The 23,869-nt window shown below is 45.6% G+C and overlaps 2 protein-coding genes across 4 annotated transcripts in view; one reads left to right on the top strand and one right to left on the bottom strand.

The window, feature by feature from the left end:
- Xxylt1 (xyloside xylosyltransferase 1) overlaps positions 1 to 23,869 on the bottom strand; it is a 218,555-nt gene that overhangs the window by 130,968 nt on the left and 63,718 nt on the right. The window lies entirely within an intron of this gene.
- Positions 2,177 to 4,151, top strand: LOC124101788 (SUMO-conjugating enzyme UBC9-like). Its single transcript, XM_046457940.2, has one exon. It carries the CDS (start codon positions 3,583 to 3,585, stop codon positions 4,057 to 4,059), a length of 477 nt encoding a protein of 158 aa, XP_046313896.1. The 5' UTR covers positions 2,177 to 3,582; the 3' UTR covers positions 4,060 to 4,151.

Genomic DNA, 23,869 nt, shown 5'->3' with positions numbered 1-23,869 from the left:
TTACAGATCCTCATTCCTAAAGCACCATCCAGGAGCCTCTGCAGCTGTCAGCACTGATGGTGAGGGGGGTGGGGGGGTGCTTCACCCAATGAGTAACTGACTAGGAAGGAAAGCAGCCACAGCTCAACACAAAGAGACCCCTTCACCCTGATGTGAAAGGACAGGCCCAGGCAGGGGACAGAGATCGTTCCCTTTTATTCAGGGAGGCTGGAAGCCTCCCACAGAGCCTGTATTGTCACATAGGCATCTGTCCAGAAGGTATCCTTTTATGAAACTATGAAATAAGATGCCAAGTTGTAACTGTCGACTGCTGAAAGGAGTGTAATGCTTACCAGGAACACTGCAATTCATTAGCATGAGACTGCTTAAAGGGACTTGTCCTCTGGTCTCTGGCCATGGTGAAGCCATCTCCATGAGGACTATACCTGGGCAGTTTTAATCATAATGATGAAGGTGCTCTGAGGTCAAATTGAGATTGCTGCAGAGAAGGGACAGTCATAGTGATGGCCCAGAGGAGATGCTGGTTGAAAGACAGCTGGTACAACGGCAGCAGGACCACTGAAATTTAAGGAATAAATAAATGTGATAGTTGTTCCCAAAGCCAAGTGGGAATGATATCTATCATGCACGGGGAAGAATGTCTGAGAAAGGCAGACAAGACATCTACAAAACTCAAAATAATGGCCAGCATCCAGGAAGGACATGGATGGACATGGATGTGTACAAACAGAATAATCAAGAATGACAGATCTGAACAGACAGCCTGGTAATAACTAAGGCAATCTACCCATTTTACAGGTGGGGAACTGAGGAACAAAGAAAAAGAGGGGCTTGTCAGGGGTCACACAATCAAATTAAGAGGCAAAGCTGAGCTGAGAACTCAGGTCTCTGACTCCCCAGCTGATGCTCTTGTGCTCATTAGACTACAGCCCATCCTTTCAACATGGGCCATAAACTCCTGGACAGCAGAAAACATAATATTGTGGCCCAAAGGTGCCCAGCACAACCAGCTCATGAGGTATCCACATTATCAGCCCACACAAATGTCAACCTGAAGATAAATAAGGAGTGTAAAAGAAAAGAAGTGAGACGACCACATGGCTCACATCTAACAGCCAGTTCTCTGGAAAGAGAATGTTGTTCTCCCCATTCAACCTCAGGCAGAGATGCTAAGAAATGATCAATCTTTACACTCCTCTAAGAACATACCTTGAGTTGTGTTAAACTCAAAGGAAGACAGGAGCCAGATCCGACGCTGCAGATACTAAGTGGCCCCAAGAGTCACAGGCTCAGTGCCTGGCGAGAGACACTCAGCCACCAAGAGAAAGATGCTTGTCATCCACCTCCCGGTTCCCTGTTCTAGTCAGACCTGTTTGTTTCTGGAAAAGTGTTTGCTGCAACGTCCAATTAGTTACACCTTCTAACCAGCCCCTCATGGTTAGAAATTTTCTTATGCATTTGCTTAAATCATATCAATAAGAGTGAAGCATCAATACATGCCAGAGGAAAATTTTCCACGTGCAGGGTCAGTGCTGCATGGGCCCCTGGCATAGGAGGTGCACACTTGTGCTGAGCATTCTCCTTGGGTGAACTCCACTGCCTACCACTGGCTGCCTGCTCTGGAGAGGACAGAACCACATGAGCTCCCTAGATGACAGTCTGGCAACCCACTGAAGTATGCCACCCGAAAGGGGGAAAAGGATCCAGGGCTCTCTGGTCTGACACATAATTCCACTTGTGCTTCGGCTCCAAAGGACAGAGTAGAAAATGTGGTCCTCACAATAAGGTGGAGGAGGGAAGAATTCACTGGATTAGACAAAGGGGAATAAAGGGAAGGGAGGGGGGATGGGAGTAGGAAAGACAGTGGAACGAACCAGACATAATTTCCCCATGTTCATATATGATACACGATCAGCATAACTCCACATCATGCACAACCACAAGAACGGCAAGTTATACTCCATGTATGTATGATATGACAAAATACCCTCTACTGTCATGTATGACTAAAAAGAATCAATAAGAAAATGTTGTCCTTTCTTCACAAGGGGATGTGTCTGAGGCCCTGTAACGCCAGGCCGTACTGGGGGGCACTGAACTGCAGAAGGCCACGTTCATGGCATTCATAAAAGCAGGGAGAGTCCCAATCGACATTCCTGTCCAGAAACAGGCTGGGACAACTCATCAGCTTTCAATTAAATCAGCCACAAGGCATGTCATCTGACCACGCGTGGAACTACAGCCCAGGGTGAGTAATCAATGACACCGGGATATGAGCAGCACAAGGGAAAAAACCCCAAAGAAAAAAGACGCCTTTCCTTTCCCTCTCCTCCCTCCCCAGAAACAATCCCTGGCAGACACGTCTTAACACACACAGAACAACATGTTCAGGAAGAAAAGGAAGAAGAGCGAGTGGGACGGCCACCCTGGGAAACAGGCAGGTTCCCCAGGCAGGCAGCTTGCTCCCTTTCTATTTTGAAAGCGCTTCAGAGCTTCCCAGGGATAACTACATAACCCATCAGAGGGTTTTCACTGGAGAACAGCAGCCCAAGCTTCCATGGGCAGGGAAAGGGTTTGAGAAGAAGGGGGAACGATGACAACACTGAGCTATGTGACTCTGGCGTCCTGATGCAGCAGACCTGGAAGCAGCTGCCGGGAGAGGGGGCCTGTTTTCTCAGTGTCCACTTTGAAATACTGCAGCCATTTGCCACCTGCTTTATCGTACTCTGGAGCTTTTTTATTGCTGTTTGGCAACACCTCTGGCCTGCAGGAGCCAAAGGGCAAGTGGACGAGGCGGAGACTTCCCCTAACTGAGAGGCTTATGACCCGGGAGAGGCTGTTTTGAGAACCACAGTCCCTGTGTGCCCCACCAGCTACACCAGGACGGCCCCACCCCTCAAGGGGCTCCGAGCACATGACGGATGGATGGCCTGCCACTGTGATCACAGGCTGGGCTGTGTCTGCAAGGGGATCTGTGCTTGGAATTGGCTGTGGTGGTTCTCACATCCAACAGGAAACTTGGGTGATTTCCCAACTGGTCCTGGCCCTGGCCCTGGCCCTCAAAGTGCTCTTCTCTATTCACTCGCAATGGAAGGCCCAGCTGCAGGGCAGCTGGTGAACTATGGGAATAGCGGCTCTGAAGGAACACAGCAAGAGACACCAAGAGTCCAAGGCTGTGGGCACAGATTCCTGGGGCTCCTCCAGCCTGGCCAGAAAAGCACTTCCTCTCCAGGAGCAGGGAGAGGGTGTCTGTATGCCAGGGCTCTGCTGAGGGCTCCTTGTTTACTGACTCAGCTAATGAGTCTCCCCTGCACTTATGCTAGGGAATATGAGTACCTCCTACTTCCAAAGGAGAAACTTGGGGCTCAGAGAGGTTTGGCAACTTATCTAAGAAGGTCCAGTAAGAAATCAATCATAAAAGTGCCTTACTCAACTGTTTGACCCATCACATACAAATTTTTGAGAAAAGTCCTCAGACATGTCTGAAGCTCCCTATTTAAATCCCATTATCTGAGACAAAGGGAACACCGCAGCCTCTGCCCCTGCAATGCGCCAGGCCGTGGCCACCCAGGGACTTTGAACATGTCGAGGATCGCCCTCAGCAGACTTGCCCAGGAGAGAAAAGCTTGGAGGAAGGACTATCCCTTTGGCTTTGTGGCTGTCCCAATTAAGAAGCCAGATGGCATGAGGAACCTGATGAACTGGGAATGTGCCATCCCAGGAAAGAAGGGAACTCCGTGGGAAGGAGGCTTGTTCAAGCTGCAGATGCTCTTCAAAGATGACTATCCATCCTCACCACCAAAATGTAAATTTGAACTATTGCTATTTCACCTGAATGTGTACCCTTCTGGTACAGTTTATCTGTCCATCCTGGAGGAGGACAAGGACTGCAGGCCAGCCATCAGGATGAAGCAGATTTTATCAGGAATACAGGAACTTCTAAGTGAATCAAACATCCAAGACCCTGCTCAAGCAGAGGCCTACACGATTTACTGCCAAAACAGAGAGGAATATGAGAAAAGGGTTCGAGCACAACCCAAGAAGTTTGCACCCTCATAGACAGAGACCCTGTGGCATCACAAAAAGAAGGGATTGGTTTGGCAAGAACACCTTTTGCAAATCTCAAGTCGCTTGTGCAGTTACGGATTGCCTGGGAGGGTTGGGCGGGCACGATCTTCCATTTCCGCCACTGGCATGCAGTTCTCAATTTGCTGAATTGCCCCAGTTTTTCATAAAGGGTCTCTTCCTTCAGTCTTTTGTATTTTTGATTATTATGTAAAATTTGCTTTTATTTTAATATTGATGTCAGTATTTCAACTGCTTTAAAATTATAAACTTTTAGGGAGGGGAGGGGAGGGGGGATAGTAGAGGATAGGAAAGGCAGCAGAATACAACAGACACTAGTATGGCAATATGTAAATCAATGGATGTGTAACTGATGTGATTCTGCAATTTGTATACGGGGTAAAAATGGGAGTTCATAACCCACTTGAATCAAAGTGTGAAATATGATATATCAAGAACTATGGAAGGAGACCCTCAGAGTTATACAAAAGTACATACAAGAGGAAGTGAGGGGAAGGGGAAAAATAATATAAGGGGGACAAACGAATGTCAGTAGAGGGAGCAGAGAGAGAAGAGGGGAGGGGAGGGGAGGGGAGGGGAGGGGGGATAGTAGAGGATAGGAAAGGCAGCAGAACACAACAGACACTAGTATGGCAATATGTAAATCAATGGATGTGTAACTGATGTGATTCTGCAATCTGTATATGGGGTAAAAATGGGAGCTCATAACCCACTTGAATCAAATTGTGAAATATGATATATCAAGAACTATGTAATGTTTTGAACAGCCAACAATAAAAAATTAAAAAAAAAAGAAAAAAAAAGAACTATGTAATGTTTTGAACAACCAACAATAAAAAAATTTTAAAAAATAAAATTATAAACTTTTATACTTGGGTAAGCCCCTAGGAGCTAGTTCCTTTGCTTGAATGCAGGCATGCTTCACCATTCAGAGCTGTCCTAGCTTCCAGCGGGCTGTGTGAAGTCCCTGTCCCTCCCTCCCACACCCTTCTCTCAGAACCTGGCTGTTGCTAATGCGCCTCTGATCCAAAGTCAGCAGCATCTTGACCTGCACCCCTTCCTTTGTGTTTATATGGCATTTGTCTGTGTTGCTGTTTAGAGTAAATAAGCTGTTTATACATATTTTTTTAAATCCCATTATTTTTAAAAACAAGAAAAGTTTCTGCATCAAAGGTGGAAATATCAGAAAACTTCATGTCATCAATATGCATTACCTAAGACTTCTATGGACAGAGAAGGGTTCCCCATTCCCACCATCACCTCCCCCAAGACCCTCATTCTCAAGGATTTTGAAGACTACTGAGATTCCCCTTGATTGAACAGAAGCCAAAACCAAACTTCTGGAAAAGAAAGTGTAATGCCACAAATGTAAGCTGAAAGGAAATCTTTAATGACAACTGTCAACATGTATAAATATATCACACTCACAGAATCATCCAAATGCAATGCGAGATTAGAATTATTATTTCTATTTGCCAAATGAGAAAACAGAGAAATTAAGTGTGGTAATCAAGGACACAGCTGGTAAGCAGAACGCATACTCAAAGTTCCAAAGCCCTGTGCTTGCTCTTCACCCCATGCTCTCCTGCCTTCCGGGTCCCTGGATGCCAGGATCGGGCCAACAGTCAGCTCTACAGGCTCCACTCAGCCCGGAAGTCCCTGCCTCCAGTGTGCTAATCTATGTTTTCCACATTAGCAGCTGGCCCACACCTCTGAGGGAGGGGGAATGCAAAAGGAAATGAAGCTCATAAGAATGATTTATGCAACCTGTTAGCAGTTCTGGTAAGAGGTTTGGGGCCAGGAGGTTGATATTAATGACCACAGGCAGTTTTATATATTAGCTATACAACAAAATCTTTCTTGCAGCCCTGCTCACCTCCTCTCAGAATAAATCATGGAAACTGTCAGCGATAGCTCAGCCATAGTGTTGTTGCTAACTCTCAGCTCCTGTTTTGTGGATAAAACAAATTATTATGAAAAGATGTAGTTTTTGCTGCAGAGTAAGGTGGGTCTCCTTTGTCAGTCTTGACAACTTCAGTGACTAGGTGCAATCATCTGCTTTAGGATAGGATGAAACTCATTTATTCATTTATTATGATCTTGGCTGGAAAACAAGGGATATATACATACAACACGTAACATCCAGTCTAAATTTTCCTCTCCACTTCTATTGACAGAATGAAGTTACAGCTCTTACACCTATTTATGAAGTTCAATGTGCAAGGGAAGTGGGATTTTACATCTGAAAATCTTCCATTTCTATGCTATAGATGTCCATGGTCCCTGGTGGCCTTTCCACATGTCTCTCTGGTATCTGCCAGAGACTTTTTTCTTTTTGGTCTCCCAAACCTGGAGTTCCCCTTCCTGTTTGGGACAGTTAGCCTGAGGTAGGCTGTTAGTCTTCAGGAGCCAGCTTTCTTTCAGACTTCTGGAGATGGAAGCCATAGAACCCAATCTTCTTTGGGTGGAATTAACAGATGTTCTCTAAAGATGATTATACCACTGACCTGCCCAAACTGTGAGGGGTCAAATTCCCAACTCCCCATTTGAGGCTCTCTCTAGAGTCATGGGACTCCCATTTCTAACCTCCTGGGCCTGCTCTCTTTCCATTCTAAACACTCCCTCCCCATCACTGGCCCACCTACATTATAGATTTGTGTGAAATTAGGAAAGCTAGCAAAGGTTTCCTCCTTGTGCTCGCAGGTCCTCACCCACACTGGTCAGTGTGCACTCCCAGCTCAGGAAATGAGTGTCAGCTCATTTAATCCTTAAAACAACCCCAGGGACAGAAGTATCCATGTAGATAGGATTCAACTGCATTTAACAGAACAACATGTAAAGTAACAATGGTTTGAACACACGTAAGACTATGGCCAAGCCATTCAGGGAAAGACTGGCTGCTCCACAGGTATCAAGGGTCCAGGCTCCTTCTGCCTTCCCTTTCGGCTGTCCTAGATCCAGTTTCCATCCTTTAGGTCACCTCATGGGGCTCCTGTAGACTTGGCTGAATTCCAGGGAACAGAAAGGAGGAAGGAGGAACGACACCTCCGCCTGCTCCCTGCAATGAGGCAGGCCCTGTAAGCCGCCTTTCTGCAACTCTTCAACATGTCTTCTTGTATCTGGCTGCACAAAATTTAGTCACATGGTCATACCTAGCTGCAAGGGAAACGTGAAGGACATTTTATGGCATAAAGCTGCCCCCAAATAAATGGGACTCACTGATAAATAAAAAAGAAAAAAGTTGACACAGAGCAGCAACTGGGCAGACCCTCAGTAGTATCACAACCCCCAAACTGTTTCTGCAATGCCTACAGGAGTTCTGTGAGCAGGATGCCTTGTTTGGGGAATCCACTCAAAGATGGCTGCTATCTCCTGAAACTGTTCTGATGGCAGACTTGTTCCATGCTGACTCTGAAAACACATTTCCTGCAGCTGCCTGGTTGTGTGCATGGAAGCTCATCTGTAGTCCTCTAACTACAAATACCTCAGCAAGTACTCACAGTTGCCTTTCAATGTTCTAGCACCTTGATGACCTCTTTTACATCTCCAATATTTCTGTATTTTGGCAGCAGTTCTTCTTGGTGTAAACTATGAATTTGCCATTTTATTCCAGTATTGAGCTGCCTGTTCCTTCCACCCAGCAGACACACCCTCCTCCAAAGTGTCTTGCAGTCCACCACAACCTTCACACTCAAGGTTAAGGTCTCTTCTGCCTCCTCCAGCTGAGAACAGTTGCAGGACCTATAGGCAAGAGAGTGGTGTATAGCACTGACATCCTTTCAGTGACGAGAGCTGCCTTCCGGCAGTCCCTAACCACTGTCAAGGACTGGGACCACATGGCAGCAGCAGAAAAGTGGGGCTCCACACCATTCCTGCTGCTCAAAAACCCACATCAGCAACTTTCAAGGAGAAAACCCAGAGTTTCCACTTCATTAACCTGGACATGCCTCTCTGCACCTCAAATGCAAAGAACTACCCATTCACAGATCTTTTGCAGCATGAGGAAAAATACAATGATCATCTATTCAGTGGCAATACCTATCCCTGTGAGTTGGTTTGCAAACTGACTAGTCAGGGGTCAAAGAGTTCTTCAGGTTTCCGTGTCTTTTGCCAAAATATCATGCTATAATATTAATTTTTATGTGAATTTTCAAAAAAGGATGAACTATTTACCATTATTAATAAAATGCCAGGCATTATGCTTTTACATCTTACCTCAAATAATCTTCCCAGGTAGGGTTTAATGTCCCCATTTCACAGTTTCCTCTCCGGGAGATACACCAACACTTCCCTGCTAGCCTCCCTGTCTACTGAGGTCCGAGCAGCCCCTCCTGTTAGGAGTCTGAAGAGAACAACACAAGGATTGAGGAAATCAAGGACCTGGTCCCTGTGCTGGGCACCCAGTTTCCCATCTTCACTCAACATATGAGTTGCTTTCCTATGAAGTATGCTCCCCATTCATTTCCACCAAGAAGCCCCCTTCCAGCTTTTCCCCATAACAGTCCACAATTGAAAAGATTCTGTCTACCAGATTGCATTTGAGCACTAGTTAATTCATTTCCTTATTTTAATTAAACTTTTAAAGTTTATTTAGTTTTTCTTTTATTTTAATCAAATAAAGCTTACTTGCTTTGATTTTAATTAAAGACTTAAAAGTATAATGTCAAAGTGACAAAACTGCAGCTGAAAACCAAAGGGGAAAAAAGCCTGGTGCAGTGGCACATGCCTGTCATCCCAGCAACTAGTGAGGCTGAGACAGGAGGACTGCAAGCTTAGTGAGCTAAGTTGCCGAAGCTGGCCTTGAACTTGCAGTCTCAAAGTAAAACTTTAGAAGAAAGGGCTGGGGATGTAGCTCAGAGGTAGAATCCTCCCGGATTCAATCCCCAGAAGAGAGAAAGTAAGCAAGCTTTTAACTCCTAAGTATTTCAGCACACGCTTCCTAAGAAATGAGGACACTTCCTTCCGTGACAGTAGCACAACACCAAAACTGATGCACATCAGTATCTCATCACTAGTCATATTCAAATTTTGCCAATTGTCCAAAAACAAAAACAAAATTTCTGGTCCAGGATTGCAAATAGTTGTTACATCTAAATAAGTCCCCAATCTTTCCTAGTGTTCTGCCAACTGGGACAATTTAAGGAATTAGGGCCAATTACTAAGTAAAAGCTCCCTTGATTTGGGTTCACCTAAAGTGTCCTTATGACTGGCTGTGGGTCAGGCATCTATCAGGAAACTACAGAAGCTGTTGTGGTTTGGATGTGAGGTGTCCCCCAAAAGTCCTATGATCAAGCAGGTTCAGAAGTGAAATGACTGAATTGTGGGAGCTTGATATAATGAGACCATCCTGGTTTGAATGGACTGGCTGGTGGTAACTGTGAGGAGGTGAGGCATGGCTAGAGGAGGTGGGTCCCTGGGGGCTGCCCTGAAAGGGTGCATCTGCCCTATGGTGCACATACATCTCTCCCCACCCACCCGCCTCTCTTTCTCTCTCTCTCCTTCTCTGCTTCCTCGGACCCAGAGCAAATAAGTTGTGGACTGAGACCTCTGAAACCATGAGTCCCAAAATAAACCTTTCCTCCTCTAAGCTGTTCTTGATGGGTGTTTTGGTCACAGAGACGCAAAGGCGACAGACACAGGAGCCATGCAGTGTTCTCTGTACCCTACCTTACTTCTCAGGAGGCATACCCTTGTCAGTGTGCCACAACACTGGGGATGTTAGTGTTGATTCCTGTTACTATTTTTCTCTTTGCAACAATAGTATTTTGTGGGCAAATGCTTTGAGACTATGACAATAGCCTATTCCTCAACAAAGTTACCTGCTTCCTTGATGTCCATTGATGATTCTTGTCAAAATAAAATATTACTAGGATGGTTGCCTATTGGTGACTTTCTGATGCTTTTGTTCCTACCAAAGTTTATGAGCTGGCATCCTACTGTAAAGCAAAGCTTTCAGGGATCCTCCCTTATGGTGGGCTGCACCAAGCAAAAGATTCCCTGACTGGGAGGTTCTGGTGCTGCCTGAAGGGGAATTGGGCAAGGAGGGAGCATTGGGTTGCTGATGCCGGGGCCTCGTGCCCATCATTTGAGTTGTCAGGGTGCCAATGACCCTCTTAGAAAGTCTCCAGCCACCCCAGGCTATTCTTACGTCAACTAATAATTAAGTGGGGCAGAACTGTCCATCAGGGCCACTTCTTAGAAGGCAGAACCCTTCCTTTCCCCGTTGTTATTTTTTTAAACAAGTTACCCAAGGGGCTCTATCTTATTTAATGAAATGGCCTTTGGTAATTTAGGCAAGTGAGAGTACGGTTAGAGCCCTGGCTCACAGGCCTGGCTTTACGTCCACCTATGGGTAAGCCACTTCCCCTGGGCAGCAACTGTCCCAGACCAGTAAGACAAAACAGACGCTCTTGGCAACCCTTCCCAGGCCCACCATCCTATAATTCTGAACAGAGGTGGCCTTTCCCCCATGCTCACAACAACCTCTGCCTGTTCTCAGAACAGCACTGATCATATCTGGCACAGCAGACAGCACTGTACTGACCTCACCTGTGCCCAGACTTCTCCACAGCCAAGTGGGCCATGAAGCCCCTACTGTGTACAAGCACCACACCAAGTGCAAAGTTTCAGAATGAATGACATCCTGCCTAGTCTCAAAATGCAAATGCAGCAGGACTTTCATCATCTATTCTCTGACACTGTTTCAATCTTTTCTGGCCCAGATGGTGGCATGCCTGTCCACAGGTCACCCAGCAAACATGGGGAGAGTCTTCTCATGGGGCGAGCGATAGAGCTGCATAGAGAGGACCATGGCCGTGGAAGGTGGCCCATGGCCATCAGGGGTCTGTGCCTGCCTTATGACTGAGCAGCCATGGTCCCCCTGATGGTTCTACAGATCACCAGGCTTAACTGGTGGAGTCTCATGTGGATGCAGCTGAGGCTAGAGTCACTGAAAGACTCATCCAGGCTGGGCATCTAAGATGACAATGCACATCACTAGCAGTTGATGCTGGGTGTCAGGGAGGGGCTCAGCTGCACTGCCAACCAAGTGCTTTCATGTGGGCACTCCCTGGAGTTTGGGCTTCCTCCATCACGGCAGCTGGGTTCCAGAGGGAGTTTGCCAAGAACAAGTGTTCCAAGAGACCCAGGCTGAAAGCCCTGAAGTCCTGCAGTGTCACTTCTACTATATCTTATTTGTCAAAAACAAGCCACAGAGCCAGACCAAATTCAGGGAGAGGGAACTATACAAAGGTGGAATACTGGGAGGCATTGTTCATTAGGAAGTCATCTTTGTAGACTATCCTTGCCCCATAATGGAATTATAGATTATTTTAAGTTTTTTCTTTGTACTTGTCCAAGTTTTCTACCACACACACACATTTTTATAATCACAGAAATAAACCTGTACATATGGATTCTGGGAATAGAGCCCGGTGCCTAGAAATAAATTAATGCATAGAAATAAATTAATACCCGAAACTTTATAATATTGTAATATATATGATTAACAGTGTGTCAAATATGTTAATGTACATGTTTATGTGTATCTATATAAACACACATAAGACTAGAAGAAAATATGCTACATCACTGTGATAAATGTGCAATTATTGTTTAATATTTTTCTTTTTTCCAAAATGGCTATGTGCTACTTTTAAATATAAAATATTTTAAAAGGAATTAGTTAATTACCACATAGAAAATACCTATTTTTAAGCCACATATATCAGATTTAAGGCATATTACCAGGACCTCAACTTTCTGTAGGATTCCTTCTCCAGGTTTCCAGAGTTACCCATTTTTATAATCATTTTCCTCAGTCAAGACCATCTAAAAACTTCTGTCTCCTTCCTGCTTCAACCCAAAATAGTTTAATGGGCTTCCAAATGCATTTTTCAAAGAAAACAAAAACAGCACACTGAGAGTTCCTTCCACCTGATTTCTTTTTCCTATCATTTATTTCTGTCATTAATTGTGCTTGTGCTCCATTTTGCCCTCTCTCCTCCAGCCAAGTCTGCGGCAATGACAGACACATTGAGGCTCTGAGCAGATTGAGAAAACCCTCAAGTCTACTGGAACGAGTGTTTCTCCCAGAGGCCGCTTTATAGATGCATAGCACAAGGTCCAAGGGAACCTAACAAAGAGAGGGCAGCCACAAAGACAGGTGAGGAGAGATAAAGACCCCAAGAAGTTCTGTCATCCTCTGTGTCCCTGGAGGTGGTCCAGGCAAGTAATCTCCTCCCATCAGATTTCAATGACTGTCAACCTCACCACAGACAAGGAAGATTACTAAAATTATAGAGACCAGCTAAACCTAACACCAAAAGTAACTACCAAAGGACACAGGTGAGCCTTCTGGAAGAACAGAGGATCTGGGAAGGAAATGCCACAGGTGGGCCTGAATTCACCTGCTAATGCCTGTCTTCCCAAAGGAGGGCAGATTCTGATAGCCAGGCACCAGCTCCATTTGCAGAGTTCTCAGGCACGCATGCTCTGGGAGCCCAGGGAGGCACATCTGTGGAGTCAGTCTGCTATTTTTACCCAGTTACTTTCCAACCATAAACCCACACTTCAAATTTCATTGTTTTGGATGGATTAAGAAATCTGACTTGGCCTTTCTTGTGGTTTAATATCCTGCATTCCTGTATGAAGGAAAAACCTCCCATTTCTATGGAAATAAATGACAGTTCTTGGCAGGCTGGAGTCCTGAGTATTGGTATCTTGACTGTCTCTAAACTTACACTGCCCTGAGCAACAGGGGTGCCAAGACCCACGTCTTCTCTCCTCTACCACAGCAGCTAGAAGAGCTGAACAAATCTTAAAAGGATTTCCAAATTATTTCAATGGTAAGATCGGACTGACCATGTTGTCATAAACACTGGACATACATTAAAAGAAAAAGCAGTGCTCCTTTTTTGTGAAAACCGGTTTGAATTTGGTTTTCTGTTTAAAACTGTCACCTCTGTTCAAGTCCTGAGTCCAGTTGTGATTGATGCTTGGTAACTTCCATTCTTGTAATATAAACAAAGCCTGTCAAAAGCACTCCTAGCTCTGGCCAAGCTGTGATTTTCTACTCTGGAACTGTATACTTCTGCATCTCATGACAGGTGTGCAATGCGGCCACAAAAACAGAAAGGAGAAGTTGCTAGAAGGGTTCTATTCAGAAGGAAATACCCCACCACCATCCCCAGAAGGAGAAGATGCTAGACACATTCTGTTCAGAAGGAAACCAAGAAGCTGACAGCTGGGCACTACAACCCCAAATTTTCTACTGATCCATAGGAAGTTCCAAGCCAGATCCTCTGAGTGAGCATTTCAACAACAGGGCACAGGGCCAGTGACAGCCTGCATGGTTCTAAGACACTAAATGCCTTTCCTGCTCATGACTGTCTTTGCATGCTTTCAATCAGATGTTTATCATCCTCCTGCGCAACAGGCAACTGTTCATGCCCCTGCAGATAAGCAGGGATGAGACAGGCGAGGGCCTTGCTTTCCTGCAACTCAGAGACTAGACAAGATGACTTTAGAGAACAGCAAGTGCTATGGAGAAAATGAAATAGAATGCAGGGCGATACTGTGAGGGCTGCTGACAGGGAAGTTGGGCAGACAGGGAAGGAAGGGCTTTCCCAAAGGTGACACCTGAGCTGAGACCTCAATGATGGGGACACAAGAGCAAAGATCTGGGGAAAGAGAGCACAAAGGGCACTGCTAGTGAAAAATGTGCATTTAGCATATTCAAGTAAAAAAATAAGGAGGGTAACAGCAAGAGAGGCACAGGGGTGAGCAATGAACAGAGGAGTGAAGCTGTGGCTGGAGAGCGAGCAGCACCCAACCCAATGAGGGGTTCTGGGGGCAAGGAAGAGTGGTTTGGTGGCCTTCCAGGCTGATTGATGCCCCCACTTTGGTGATTTGGCACCTCTCCGGGCCTTTCTCCCAAACTAGGTGAACAACTGGGAGACCCCACTGGGCACTCTGGCTCTCTAGGCTCTGCTCCCCAGGATGTTGGTGCTCAACTTGAGAGATGACACAGAGCTCTCCTGTTTAGGGGACTGCATCTTCCTGCACTTTGGTCCTGACTTCTGTGAGACCATTCCATTCTTATTCTTTTAGGACTTTTCACAAATGCCGATATAGACAGTGATTTGCTTGTTTATTTATGGTTGGCCTTTCCCATGAAACTGTAAACTCCATCAGGGCTTGGAATATGCCAAGTAACAATGTTTCGTTAACAAGGGAGGACAAAGGGTGGTCTCAAATGACTGTAATGAGCCAAAAAATTCCTAACCCCTAGTATTGTGTTTTCCATGTTTGGTATGTTTAGATACACAAATACTTACGACACTGCTACAATCGCCTACAGTACTCAGTGCAGTACCCTGCTGCACAGGGTTGTGGCCTAGAGCAACTCACAGCCTAGGTATGTGGTCGGCTACACCACAGAAGTTTGTGTAGGTGCACCTGATGTTTGCCTGGCAAAATTGCCTGATGATGTATTTCTCAGAATATACCCCCAACACCAAGCAACACAAGACTGTACTTAGCCCAGTGCCGGGCACATTCAACAACTATTATTTTTAAAATGGAGGAAATATGAGACTCTTTCAGAACCAGATCTACATGGTAAGGAGCTACCCCACTTAAGAAATGTAGTATGTTATGGGGCAACTATTAAAAAAATGCTTTAAGGCAATCAGACTGTGTTCTTGGGGGCCTTGGAGGTGGAGTATCACACACTGCCAGGGAAGGGGTTCCAGAGAAGCACACGCAGGGTGCAATGCTCAGCCTGAGTCCTGGGAACATAAGGGACAAAGCCATTCCAGTACTAAGAGAGCCTGCAGGTGGCAGCACAATGTGAAGCCATCCAGTGGAAAAGGAAGCTGCCTGGCACTGCAGCAAGGTCCTGGAGACCCCTGGCCAGGGTCACTGGGGGATGGGGGTGCCAGCCTGCCGACCAGAATTGAAAGCATTTTAAATTTTTATAAGCAGGGTAGTAATGCACAGTTGAGCTCCAGCCCTCTAGACAGGAACAGAGAGAAGGAGCCACCAAGAGACATGCATAAGGCAGAACAAGTGAGATAGTAGATAGTGACAATCTGTCGGGGGGAATGAGGATGAAGGGAAGTCTCTGACTATTCCTTTATTTCCAGCTCAGACCACCCACCATTTGCCAAGATTTGGAAAGGGCAAGTTGGGGAGGGAAGACACACACAAGTTGGCTTTGACACACCTATCTGATACTCAGATGGAGATGCCCAGGGACAGTGAGGATATGGGTGTGGACTTATTATAATCAGTGTTCAGGTAGACATGGTAGTAGCAGATGTTACTAGTGTTCACTGACACCCCTTTCTCCTGGTCCTTGCAGTTAGGTGACCATACGATTAGTTCCTGGCAAAGGGACTAGAAGCAGATGTGATGGGTGTAACTTCTGCATCTTGTCAGTAAGAATCCACTGCAGAAGTTCAAGCATTCTTCTCCTGGACCATGTGCTCCAGATGGCATGACCACAGATGGAAGTGGCCTGTCTCCCTGGGTCATTGCTTAAAAGGTGCCTACAGAGTCACTCCACCAGAATGAAATTTGCTTGGGAAAAAAATACGCATTAAGCCGCTGGGATTTCAGAGTAGATCTGTTGTTAGAGCCCAGCCTAGCCTAGATTCCTATTACAGAGGTCATCAGTGTATGGGGAACCGCTGAAGTCTAAGATGGATACGGAGAGCACACACCTTAAAGTTGGAATAATTTTAATGAGTTTTTAAAATAAGAGCCACCCTTCAGTAATGACCTGTAAAGGGGGAAGAGGCACCCTTGCCGACTCTAGGGTGCATACCATAATCTTGGATGGAAGAGGGCTATATAGAATGTTTAAAATTGCCTCTCCAGGAAATTCTGATATCTGTATGCTCATCCTTATCTGAAAATAACTGGTAAGAAATCAGAGAAGAAGCAGATCCTGACCACAAACCCCAAATCTATTACTCAGACTCAAACACAACCCACAGTGTGCACCAGCAGTATGCCCCTCCCTGACTTCTGACACGCTGGTATTATCTGATTAATTTCTCCTGTTTATTAAGCCCCCTGTCACCCCCATTTCTTCCAATGTTAATGAGGCAGCAGGGCTGGGGCAGAGCATGACTTTAATTTGTATCTCATAACACAGGCAGCTCTCTCCCTTATGCCTACCTGACAACCCCCAACAAGTTTGGTGTTAGAACTGACAATAGGAATAGCTCAATAAGGAGATGCAAAAGTCACTGTTTCCACAGCAACACTCCTGACCTCACAGAGATCACGTCTCCAGGGGCTGCTGGGAATGGGATGGAAGGTGAGGACAAAACCAATGGAAGGGACTCTCAAGTCCCTGCCTGGGGGGCCAATTTCCAGGCCTGAGGACAGCTGATGTCCCTCTCCAGCATGTCAAGAATGCCACTTATACACCAGCATGCTCAGCCAGGGTTCCTCTGTCACAGGTTGTGTCCCTACCTCAGGCTACAGCACATGCTCTCCCACCAGCCAGACTTCTTCTCACCCTCTGTAGATTTTCCACATAGAATCACTTGACCCTCATACTCCACTCCGGGGACAGTGAGCTCCACAAAGCCATGTGCTAGTCTTGCCCATCTTTCATTCCAGGAACTATTTTAAGATGACCTTGAACGAATTCAGGACTCTATCTTGAGCCTTGTACTGTTCATCAAGGACTTGTTAGAAGAAACAGACCTACTAGGCCTGCCAAGGTCATGAGCAGAGACACAGGACAGTAAACAAGGAATGTGAGGAGTCAGCCTCTAACAACCTGGGAAGCAGGATCCAGGGGCCAATCCAAAATTGGTGATCTTCAACAGGGGGTGAGCCTGAAGCCCTGCCACGACAGCATGCTACCTGATCACTCAGGTTCATGGTCAAGAGACTGGCCTCAGTGGTAGCTTCAAAAATGAGGAGATAGAAATGGTGTCTACCTTGACTTGGGAACTGGTTACAGGAGTCTATACATTTGTCAAAACTAACTGACCCATACACTTAAGATCTGTGCATTTCTCTGCATGTAAAAATTTTATCTCAATAGAAAATAAAAGGGGTGTAAGTCTGACTCCATTTTCTGGATAATTAACTGTTAACAGCATTTAAGCCCTCTCCCTCTCTCTTCCCCTTCTGCCCACATGTGGGCAAGCTGGGAAGGAAACCTAGATGCTCCTTCCTTTGGTTCCAGCAGGAGGTTCAAACCAATCAAACCCCAGCTCCCATGGAGCCCTCACCCCAAACTTCCCCTAATCACCATCAAACCCTCAAGCCACCCTCATTTTGCCTTTCCGTTCTTTCTCATTTTCAGACAGTTTGAGAGGCTGCCCTGCTCTCCCCAGAAATCCCCATCATGTGGTGTCAAAATTCAAAACAAATCTTGGATGGGGTCTCTGCTTGTATGTGAAATGGCCAAAACCAAGGGTAACACACGTACTGCTTCTCTAGCTGGAACCAGCTACATGGATGGGTGGAGTATTCTCATTATAGAGGTGAGAACACCCCCATCCCTGTACTCCCGTGTGCATCTGTCCCTCTCACTATGTCCACCACTAACATAAGCCAGGCCTTATATTTAGGGGAAACAGAGGAACCCACAGTAGGTCTAAAAGCAGGAATCTGGATTATTGCATAGTCTTAAAATATTTCCAGGAAAGAACACACAAGAAACTGGGGTTGTTTCCTGTGACTGAAAGCTGCCTTTGAATTCCAGAAACAAAAGAACAAGCCTTCTTCACTGAGGTCAAGACTTGGAATAAGCATCGACAGATAAAAGCAGGTTTTAGACAACATAAGAAAGAATTATCTAAAATCAAAACATGCCTGAAGATGAAAGAAAGCTGCCTCTGGTGGTGGCAGCTCCCTGTCACTGGACAAGCTGCTCTCTGGGATCCTGTGGGAGAGACTTGAGAAGTGATGATGGGATGGTGCCTTGGAGTTTTCCCAGTCTTGAAACTCCCTGACCAATTCAACAACTCCCTCATCTCTGCTAAAAACTGCAGTGCTCAACAGCCTGAACAGAAAGGAATATGAGAGTTAAGGACTGGTCTTCAGTCACGTCCTATGTGAACTCAACCTGAATCCTGGCCAGTCAGTTCTCTTAGAGCTCCTCATGGGCACAAGAGGTTCAAACCAATCAAACCCTAGTTTCCTGTGTGCACATGCGTGTGAGCATACAGGTTACGGCCAGGAGGGCTGGAGGCACAGTGACTAGAAATAAACCCCAGGATGGATACTGCCAGGACATAAACTCATAATCCATCCCCACAGGGATAGAAATAGGAACAACCCAGTAAGCCGTTTCCCACTGGAAACTCAATTTCATTGTTCCTCTGAGGGAACTGGAAAATGGCGATTTCCCAAATTTCACTTAGAGTAGTAAAGACATGGCACAAATTTAAAAGCAAGTCAGGGTTACCAATTATTTCCTAGGAGTGGCCTTCTGCCTCAGGAACCCTGCATCTGCACCCACGTGCTGTGTGGCTTGTGGGGGGACCCTAAGGATGCCTCCTGCCACTCCCCATCAGCATGGCTCTTCAGGGCCTTCATTTGCTCCTTTCCCTCCCATCTGTCTCCCCTATATATAGGCAGGGCTGGGTGAACTGGGTGATGGAGCCCCTGCGGATGGACAGGAGAATCTTTCATTAACACTAAGCAGCAGGAGCCCTGAGACAGCATCCCAACCATACTCCATGGAAGAAGAGGAGCAGAGAAGAGGTGCAGGGAGGGGAGGCAGCACAACCCTGATGAGCTGCACAACTCTGTTGCTAACTCCAGCTCCTGATATCTGCACTGAAACCAGGGACAGGAGGGGCACCAACAGTCCCTCGCTGGCAGGAGAGGTCACTTCTGCCCTGGAGGCCTGGCTCATAGGAGGGCCAAGAAATAAATGGTCACCAAGGTTTGAGGATGAACTGCCCCTCTGGCCTGCCTGGTCCTTGAGATGAATTCCATGGCTGCAGCCTCCCCTGAGTCCAGAGCCCTTTCCTGTTGCTCTTGTCATCTCATCAATCCCTTTTGAATAATTTCCTGTTCCTTTCTCTTTCTATGGGGCTGCACTCCTCTTCCTGACTCTGTAGGCCCTGGAGATAAGCAAACAAACAGATAAGGGTCAGCCTCGGAGGCTCTCATGGCCCTTCCCAGCCCTCACAGAGCAAGGCCTGTCTGGCCAAGAGCGGTGGCAGTGATCAGAACACACAGTGCCACTGCAAACGTGACCAGACTCATGAACCCACAGCTCTACACACCAAAAGCAGACTGGAAAGTCCTGCACTACTACCCCAGCCCTGCAACTCACCTCTGCTTAGCAGGAGCGACAGGTACTCCTTAGTCACACAGGTACTCCTTGGGAGAAACAGACCCCGATTACTTCTTTCTCAGGAGTTTGTTTCTGAGACATTTCAAACTAAAGACCTTTAGCTATACAAAAGAAGTGACGGAGCTCATCCCTACTCAGCTTATGAGGGTGGACTAAACCAAAATATGAAATGCCCAAATGATTTCAAAGAAGCCAGTTTGGACAAAAGAGTTAAGGGTGGAGCACAAGGCGCAAGATTCTAAAGACATCGCCACATGACAGCACTATCTACATGCAGGTCAGGGGTCTGGAATGAGAGCCCACTTTCTCCAATAAATGAGAAATAAGGTGTTGATTTATTCTGGAAGGACACGTAGGGAAAGTTTTGCTTCTCCTGAGGACTGAGTGCTTCCTCTACTAATTGGGCCAAGTAAATAATGATGATGGCTATGGGGCAAAAGTGTGTCTTTTGCTCCTGTGCATACCTTTATTGTCTTTTCCACCAGACCTATTCTCTGATCTATTTAACCCTAGGCCACAGTCTGCTCATTTGTTTAATTTTGGGTTATTTCAGTGAACACCTCCTCCCACATAGCAGGGCTACTTAAGCTCTCCCTTGTGTTATTATCACCCTCATTTTGGGAAAGAAGGCTAGGGCCAGAGGGTAAGCACCCACTGTGATACCTGACAGAGCAGAGTTTGAACCAGTTGGGGTGCCCCCCACCACTCGCACCCTCAACCACACAGCCATGGAGATGGGCAGGGAAGATGCACAAATCACCTCATTTACTCAAAGACAAAAGTTAAGCTCTCAGGCTAAATTCTGAGACTAGGTCTTAAAGTGCTTTAATATTGCTCTTAAGAGCCCTGGTTCCTCAAGATCCAATAAAACATGCTATTACAAACACTGGGATGTAGCATTTCCATTCTAAATGTTCTAAGTCTCAAACCATTCTCCAAATAAATCAAGTGGGCAAGTCTCAGGGCCACAGAGCCAGATCCCAGGAAAGCATGGTGTGTCACCCCCATGCCAACAGCTTATAAACAGCCCTGCAGAGGAAGAAACCTCCTACCTCTCTTCACCCTCCTCCCCACTCCTGGAAACCCAGCAAGAAGCCAAGGTCTGCTTTTCCCATCAGGAGAGAGAAGAGCTTACTCCAAAGAGTCATTGGTGAAAGGAAGGAAATTTAAACAAAAGAACAATAAAAGACCTTATATTTTTCATTTCTTTATGTGAAATTTGTTTCTTTAGACAACAACTATTTTTGACAATAACAACAATTAGCTCCCCATAAAAGGTCAGAATTAAAATCTCTAGAGTGGGACTGCCAAACAACGCCCTGGACTCAGATTTATTTAGTAAGGGTCTTTTGGTGTGCTAAAGTGTATACCAAGGATAGAAAAAAATTCAAAATCTATAAAAGAAAAAATTAATCATGTTACTGTAGTTTATATCATGTTTTCTCTACTTCATCTGCTTCTTTTTCTATAAAACTCTGTGAGGTACATATTATTATCCCCATTTTACAAATCAAGAAACTAAAGCTCAGACAGAATAAATAAATGATGGAGTTCTCACATCCAGTTATTGGTAAAGCTAGGTTCAGGTTTGGGACTATAAATCAATCATCTTGTTCCACTTACTGTGTTTCCCACTAAATTCTTGGTACTGAGGCTAAGGTTGATCCACTCTTGGGCTCCCTGAGAAATGGCTTCTACCTATTGTGGCTACAGCAAGAAGGCCCAGTTGGAGGAACCCAAAGTAGTCAGGTAGTTTGCAGGATTCAGGTGACTCAAGTTCCTCCAAACTGGGATGAAAGCTCAGAACCAGGTGAAGTGATGCACACCTATAATCCCAGCAACTTGGGAAGCTAAGGTAGAAGGATCGAAAGTTCAAGGCCAGCCTCTGCAACTTAGTGAGACCCCATCTCAAAATAAAAATTTAAAAGGGCTGGGAATGTAGCTCAGTGGCAACAAGTGGCCATGGATTCAGTCCCTGGTTAGCAAAACAAAAAACAAACAAACCAACAAAAAACTTAGCTATGGGTACAAATATGAAGAAATTACCAAAAGACTCAGAACATAACTGTTACCTACCCTGGTTCCTACGAAAGGGGAAATTTGGGACCAGCTCAGACTCTACCTCTCAAAACCCCATGACTTGAAGGGAACTAGTGTGAGGGGTAGATGGCCAGAAAACACTTGAAGACCCAAGATGTTCCACAGTTAAAGGGCATTGTGATCCACTTGGTGGACCTAGGCACAGTGAGGCACCTTATTTGGGGAGCAAAACACCAGATTAGATTCTGGATAATATCCTAACATTAAAAGACAGGCTAGATTTATAATCTAGGAAAGAGAGAAAAAGAAAATAGAAAAAACTTATGTGCAACACTTTCCAATCCACATAAATTCATTTCTTCTCCATTGTTGACCTATGAGATCACTAGGAACAAAGGCAATCAGCAAAGCAGAATGCACAAAGGATACTCCCTTAAGACCACCTATGCAGAGCCCAGTGTTGGTTCAGCGCAAAGAAACAACACACAAGTTTATCAATTTCCTCATTTTTGCAATGACAGACTGTACAGACTGTCACAAAATTGTACAATTTTTCAGATAACACCTTCTAGAAAACAAGTGTGGAATGAGTAAAGGCCTTTGGCACGCACCACGTATGAGCCCTCCATACCTCAGTTGACTTCTTGGATTTCAAGCTGTCGAACACCATTAGCTTATAACAAGGGCCAAGAAAATAACACAGGACTTCACTACCTTTGTCTTTATCCAAAAACATTAAATCCCAACTCCCCTTGTTGGTTCTCACCACACCTCAGACCACCTTAATGTTCTCTCAATTCTAGCAGTTTGAGAAAACCCTCAAAATGGTTCAGAGGAACACCCCTGAGCAGCGTGCGTGCACACACACACGCGCACACACAAACCCTGCAAGTCTTTCTAATTTAGGTCTTCTTTCCCAGAAACAAGGTCAAAATTCCCTCCCCAACCTATACACAGCTTACAAAAATTCTAGTGTTTGAAATCTATTATAGGCACTGTGGGCTGGGTAAATATTCAGAGGGAATTTACTAACACTGAAAGCAATGCTTACTTCAGTTAAGAAAAAAAATCTGAAGTTACTCTTCAGGTCAAAGCCTTCTCACCTTCACTAAAAATATATATAATATTATTATACACACACACACACACACACACACAGTGTACATTAAAAAGAAGAGTTTCATAGTTTATCATTGTGTCTTAAATAATCATTTCAATTTTATTTTCCCAAATGGAGGCTAGTTTTTATGACTGTTTTTTTTTAATGGTATGTTCTACAGACTGTACAAATCAAAGGTTCTGAGCAAGGACAGCTTGGCATCCCTCATGTTTGTCCTGTGCAGAGCAGCAACAGCTCAACAAGTGACCTCACTTCCATTAAAGGTGGCGGGGAATGGGAGAAAGGAAAGAAGAGAAAAGGAAAAGGATGGGTGCCCTTCAATACTGAGGACAAAGGTTTGTTCTGGGAACTAGAACAATAATCATGGTTTTGGAATGCTCAGTGTCTTTGAACTTAGAATAAAGAATGGAAAAAGCAGCTCAGTTGGGGAATGTTCCATCATGATAATCTGATTAGTGAAACATGAATCTCTGAGTGCAACTGGGGATGCTGAAGGGGCATGCCCCAGAACCGACATCATGAGGACAGAAAAACCTGCCACTGGTATTTCTGGGTCCTGGTTGCGGGAAAAAACTATGGTCTAGAGGGGTTTAAAGTTTGGTTCCTTCCCCCTCTTGATTTCTGTGGTTACTGAACGGCTATGGTAATAAGTGCCGCAGTCTGGCTGGGCACAATCAGGAGCCACTTGTCAAAAGAAACTAACTTTATTTTTAGAACCACACACGACAAACAAAACAGCCTCTCAGGAAAAACCCTCAGAGCCTCAACTGCCACCACCGGCTTTCCACAAGCCTCTCTCTCCCACACAAGCTTCTCTCCACCTCCCACAATCCTCCTGCTCTTGAGGCCGATTGGCTGGGTCACGTGGGCGGAGCCAAAAAAGTCCCCCAGTGAGCAGCTCCGTGGTCTGAAAGGGCAGGGAAACAGCCCAATGAGCATCCCGCAGAGGAGCCAATCAGCTAGATGTTGCTGGGGCCGAGGAGCCAATCAGCTAGATGTTGCTGGGGCTGCTGTGAGCCAATCATCAGCCGGCAGCTGGAAGTTTGCTGGCAGCTGGAAGTTTGCTGGGGCCCCTTCGGCTGTGGCTCTCAACAAATAAGGTCAATTTATGCTTTTAAAAAAATCAACTTCCAACCTTGGTGCAATGTTATAAGTTATATGAATTGTCCACTCAGTGGTCATGTGGTCAACAGAACTGCACTGACTTGGCCTGAGTGGCACTTGGACACCCAGCCTCCCAATACTGAGGACACGATAGGCCAGGATCTTCATGTTCCTCCCCT

Source organism: Marmota monax, unplaced genomic scaffold, assembly GCF_021218885.2.
Source record: "Marmota monax isolate L192 unplaced genomic scaffold, Marmota_monax_Labrador192_F-V1.1 WCK01_AAM20220418_F8-fsc00052, whole genome shotgun sequence".
Lineage (NCBI taxonomy): Eukaryota > Metazoa > Chordata > Mammalia > Rodentia > Sciuridae > Marmota > Marmota monax.
This window is presented reverse-complemented; position numbering and strand designations above follow the sequence as displayed.

Coding starts and splice junctions, on each gene's coding strand:
- LOC124101788 (XM_046457940.2), top strand. CDS start 3,583: ATGTCGAGGATCGCCCTCAGCAGACTTGCCCAGGAGAGAAAAGCTTGG.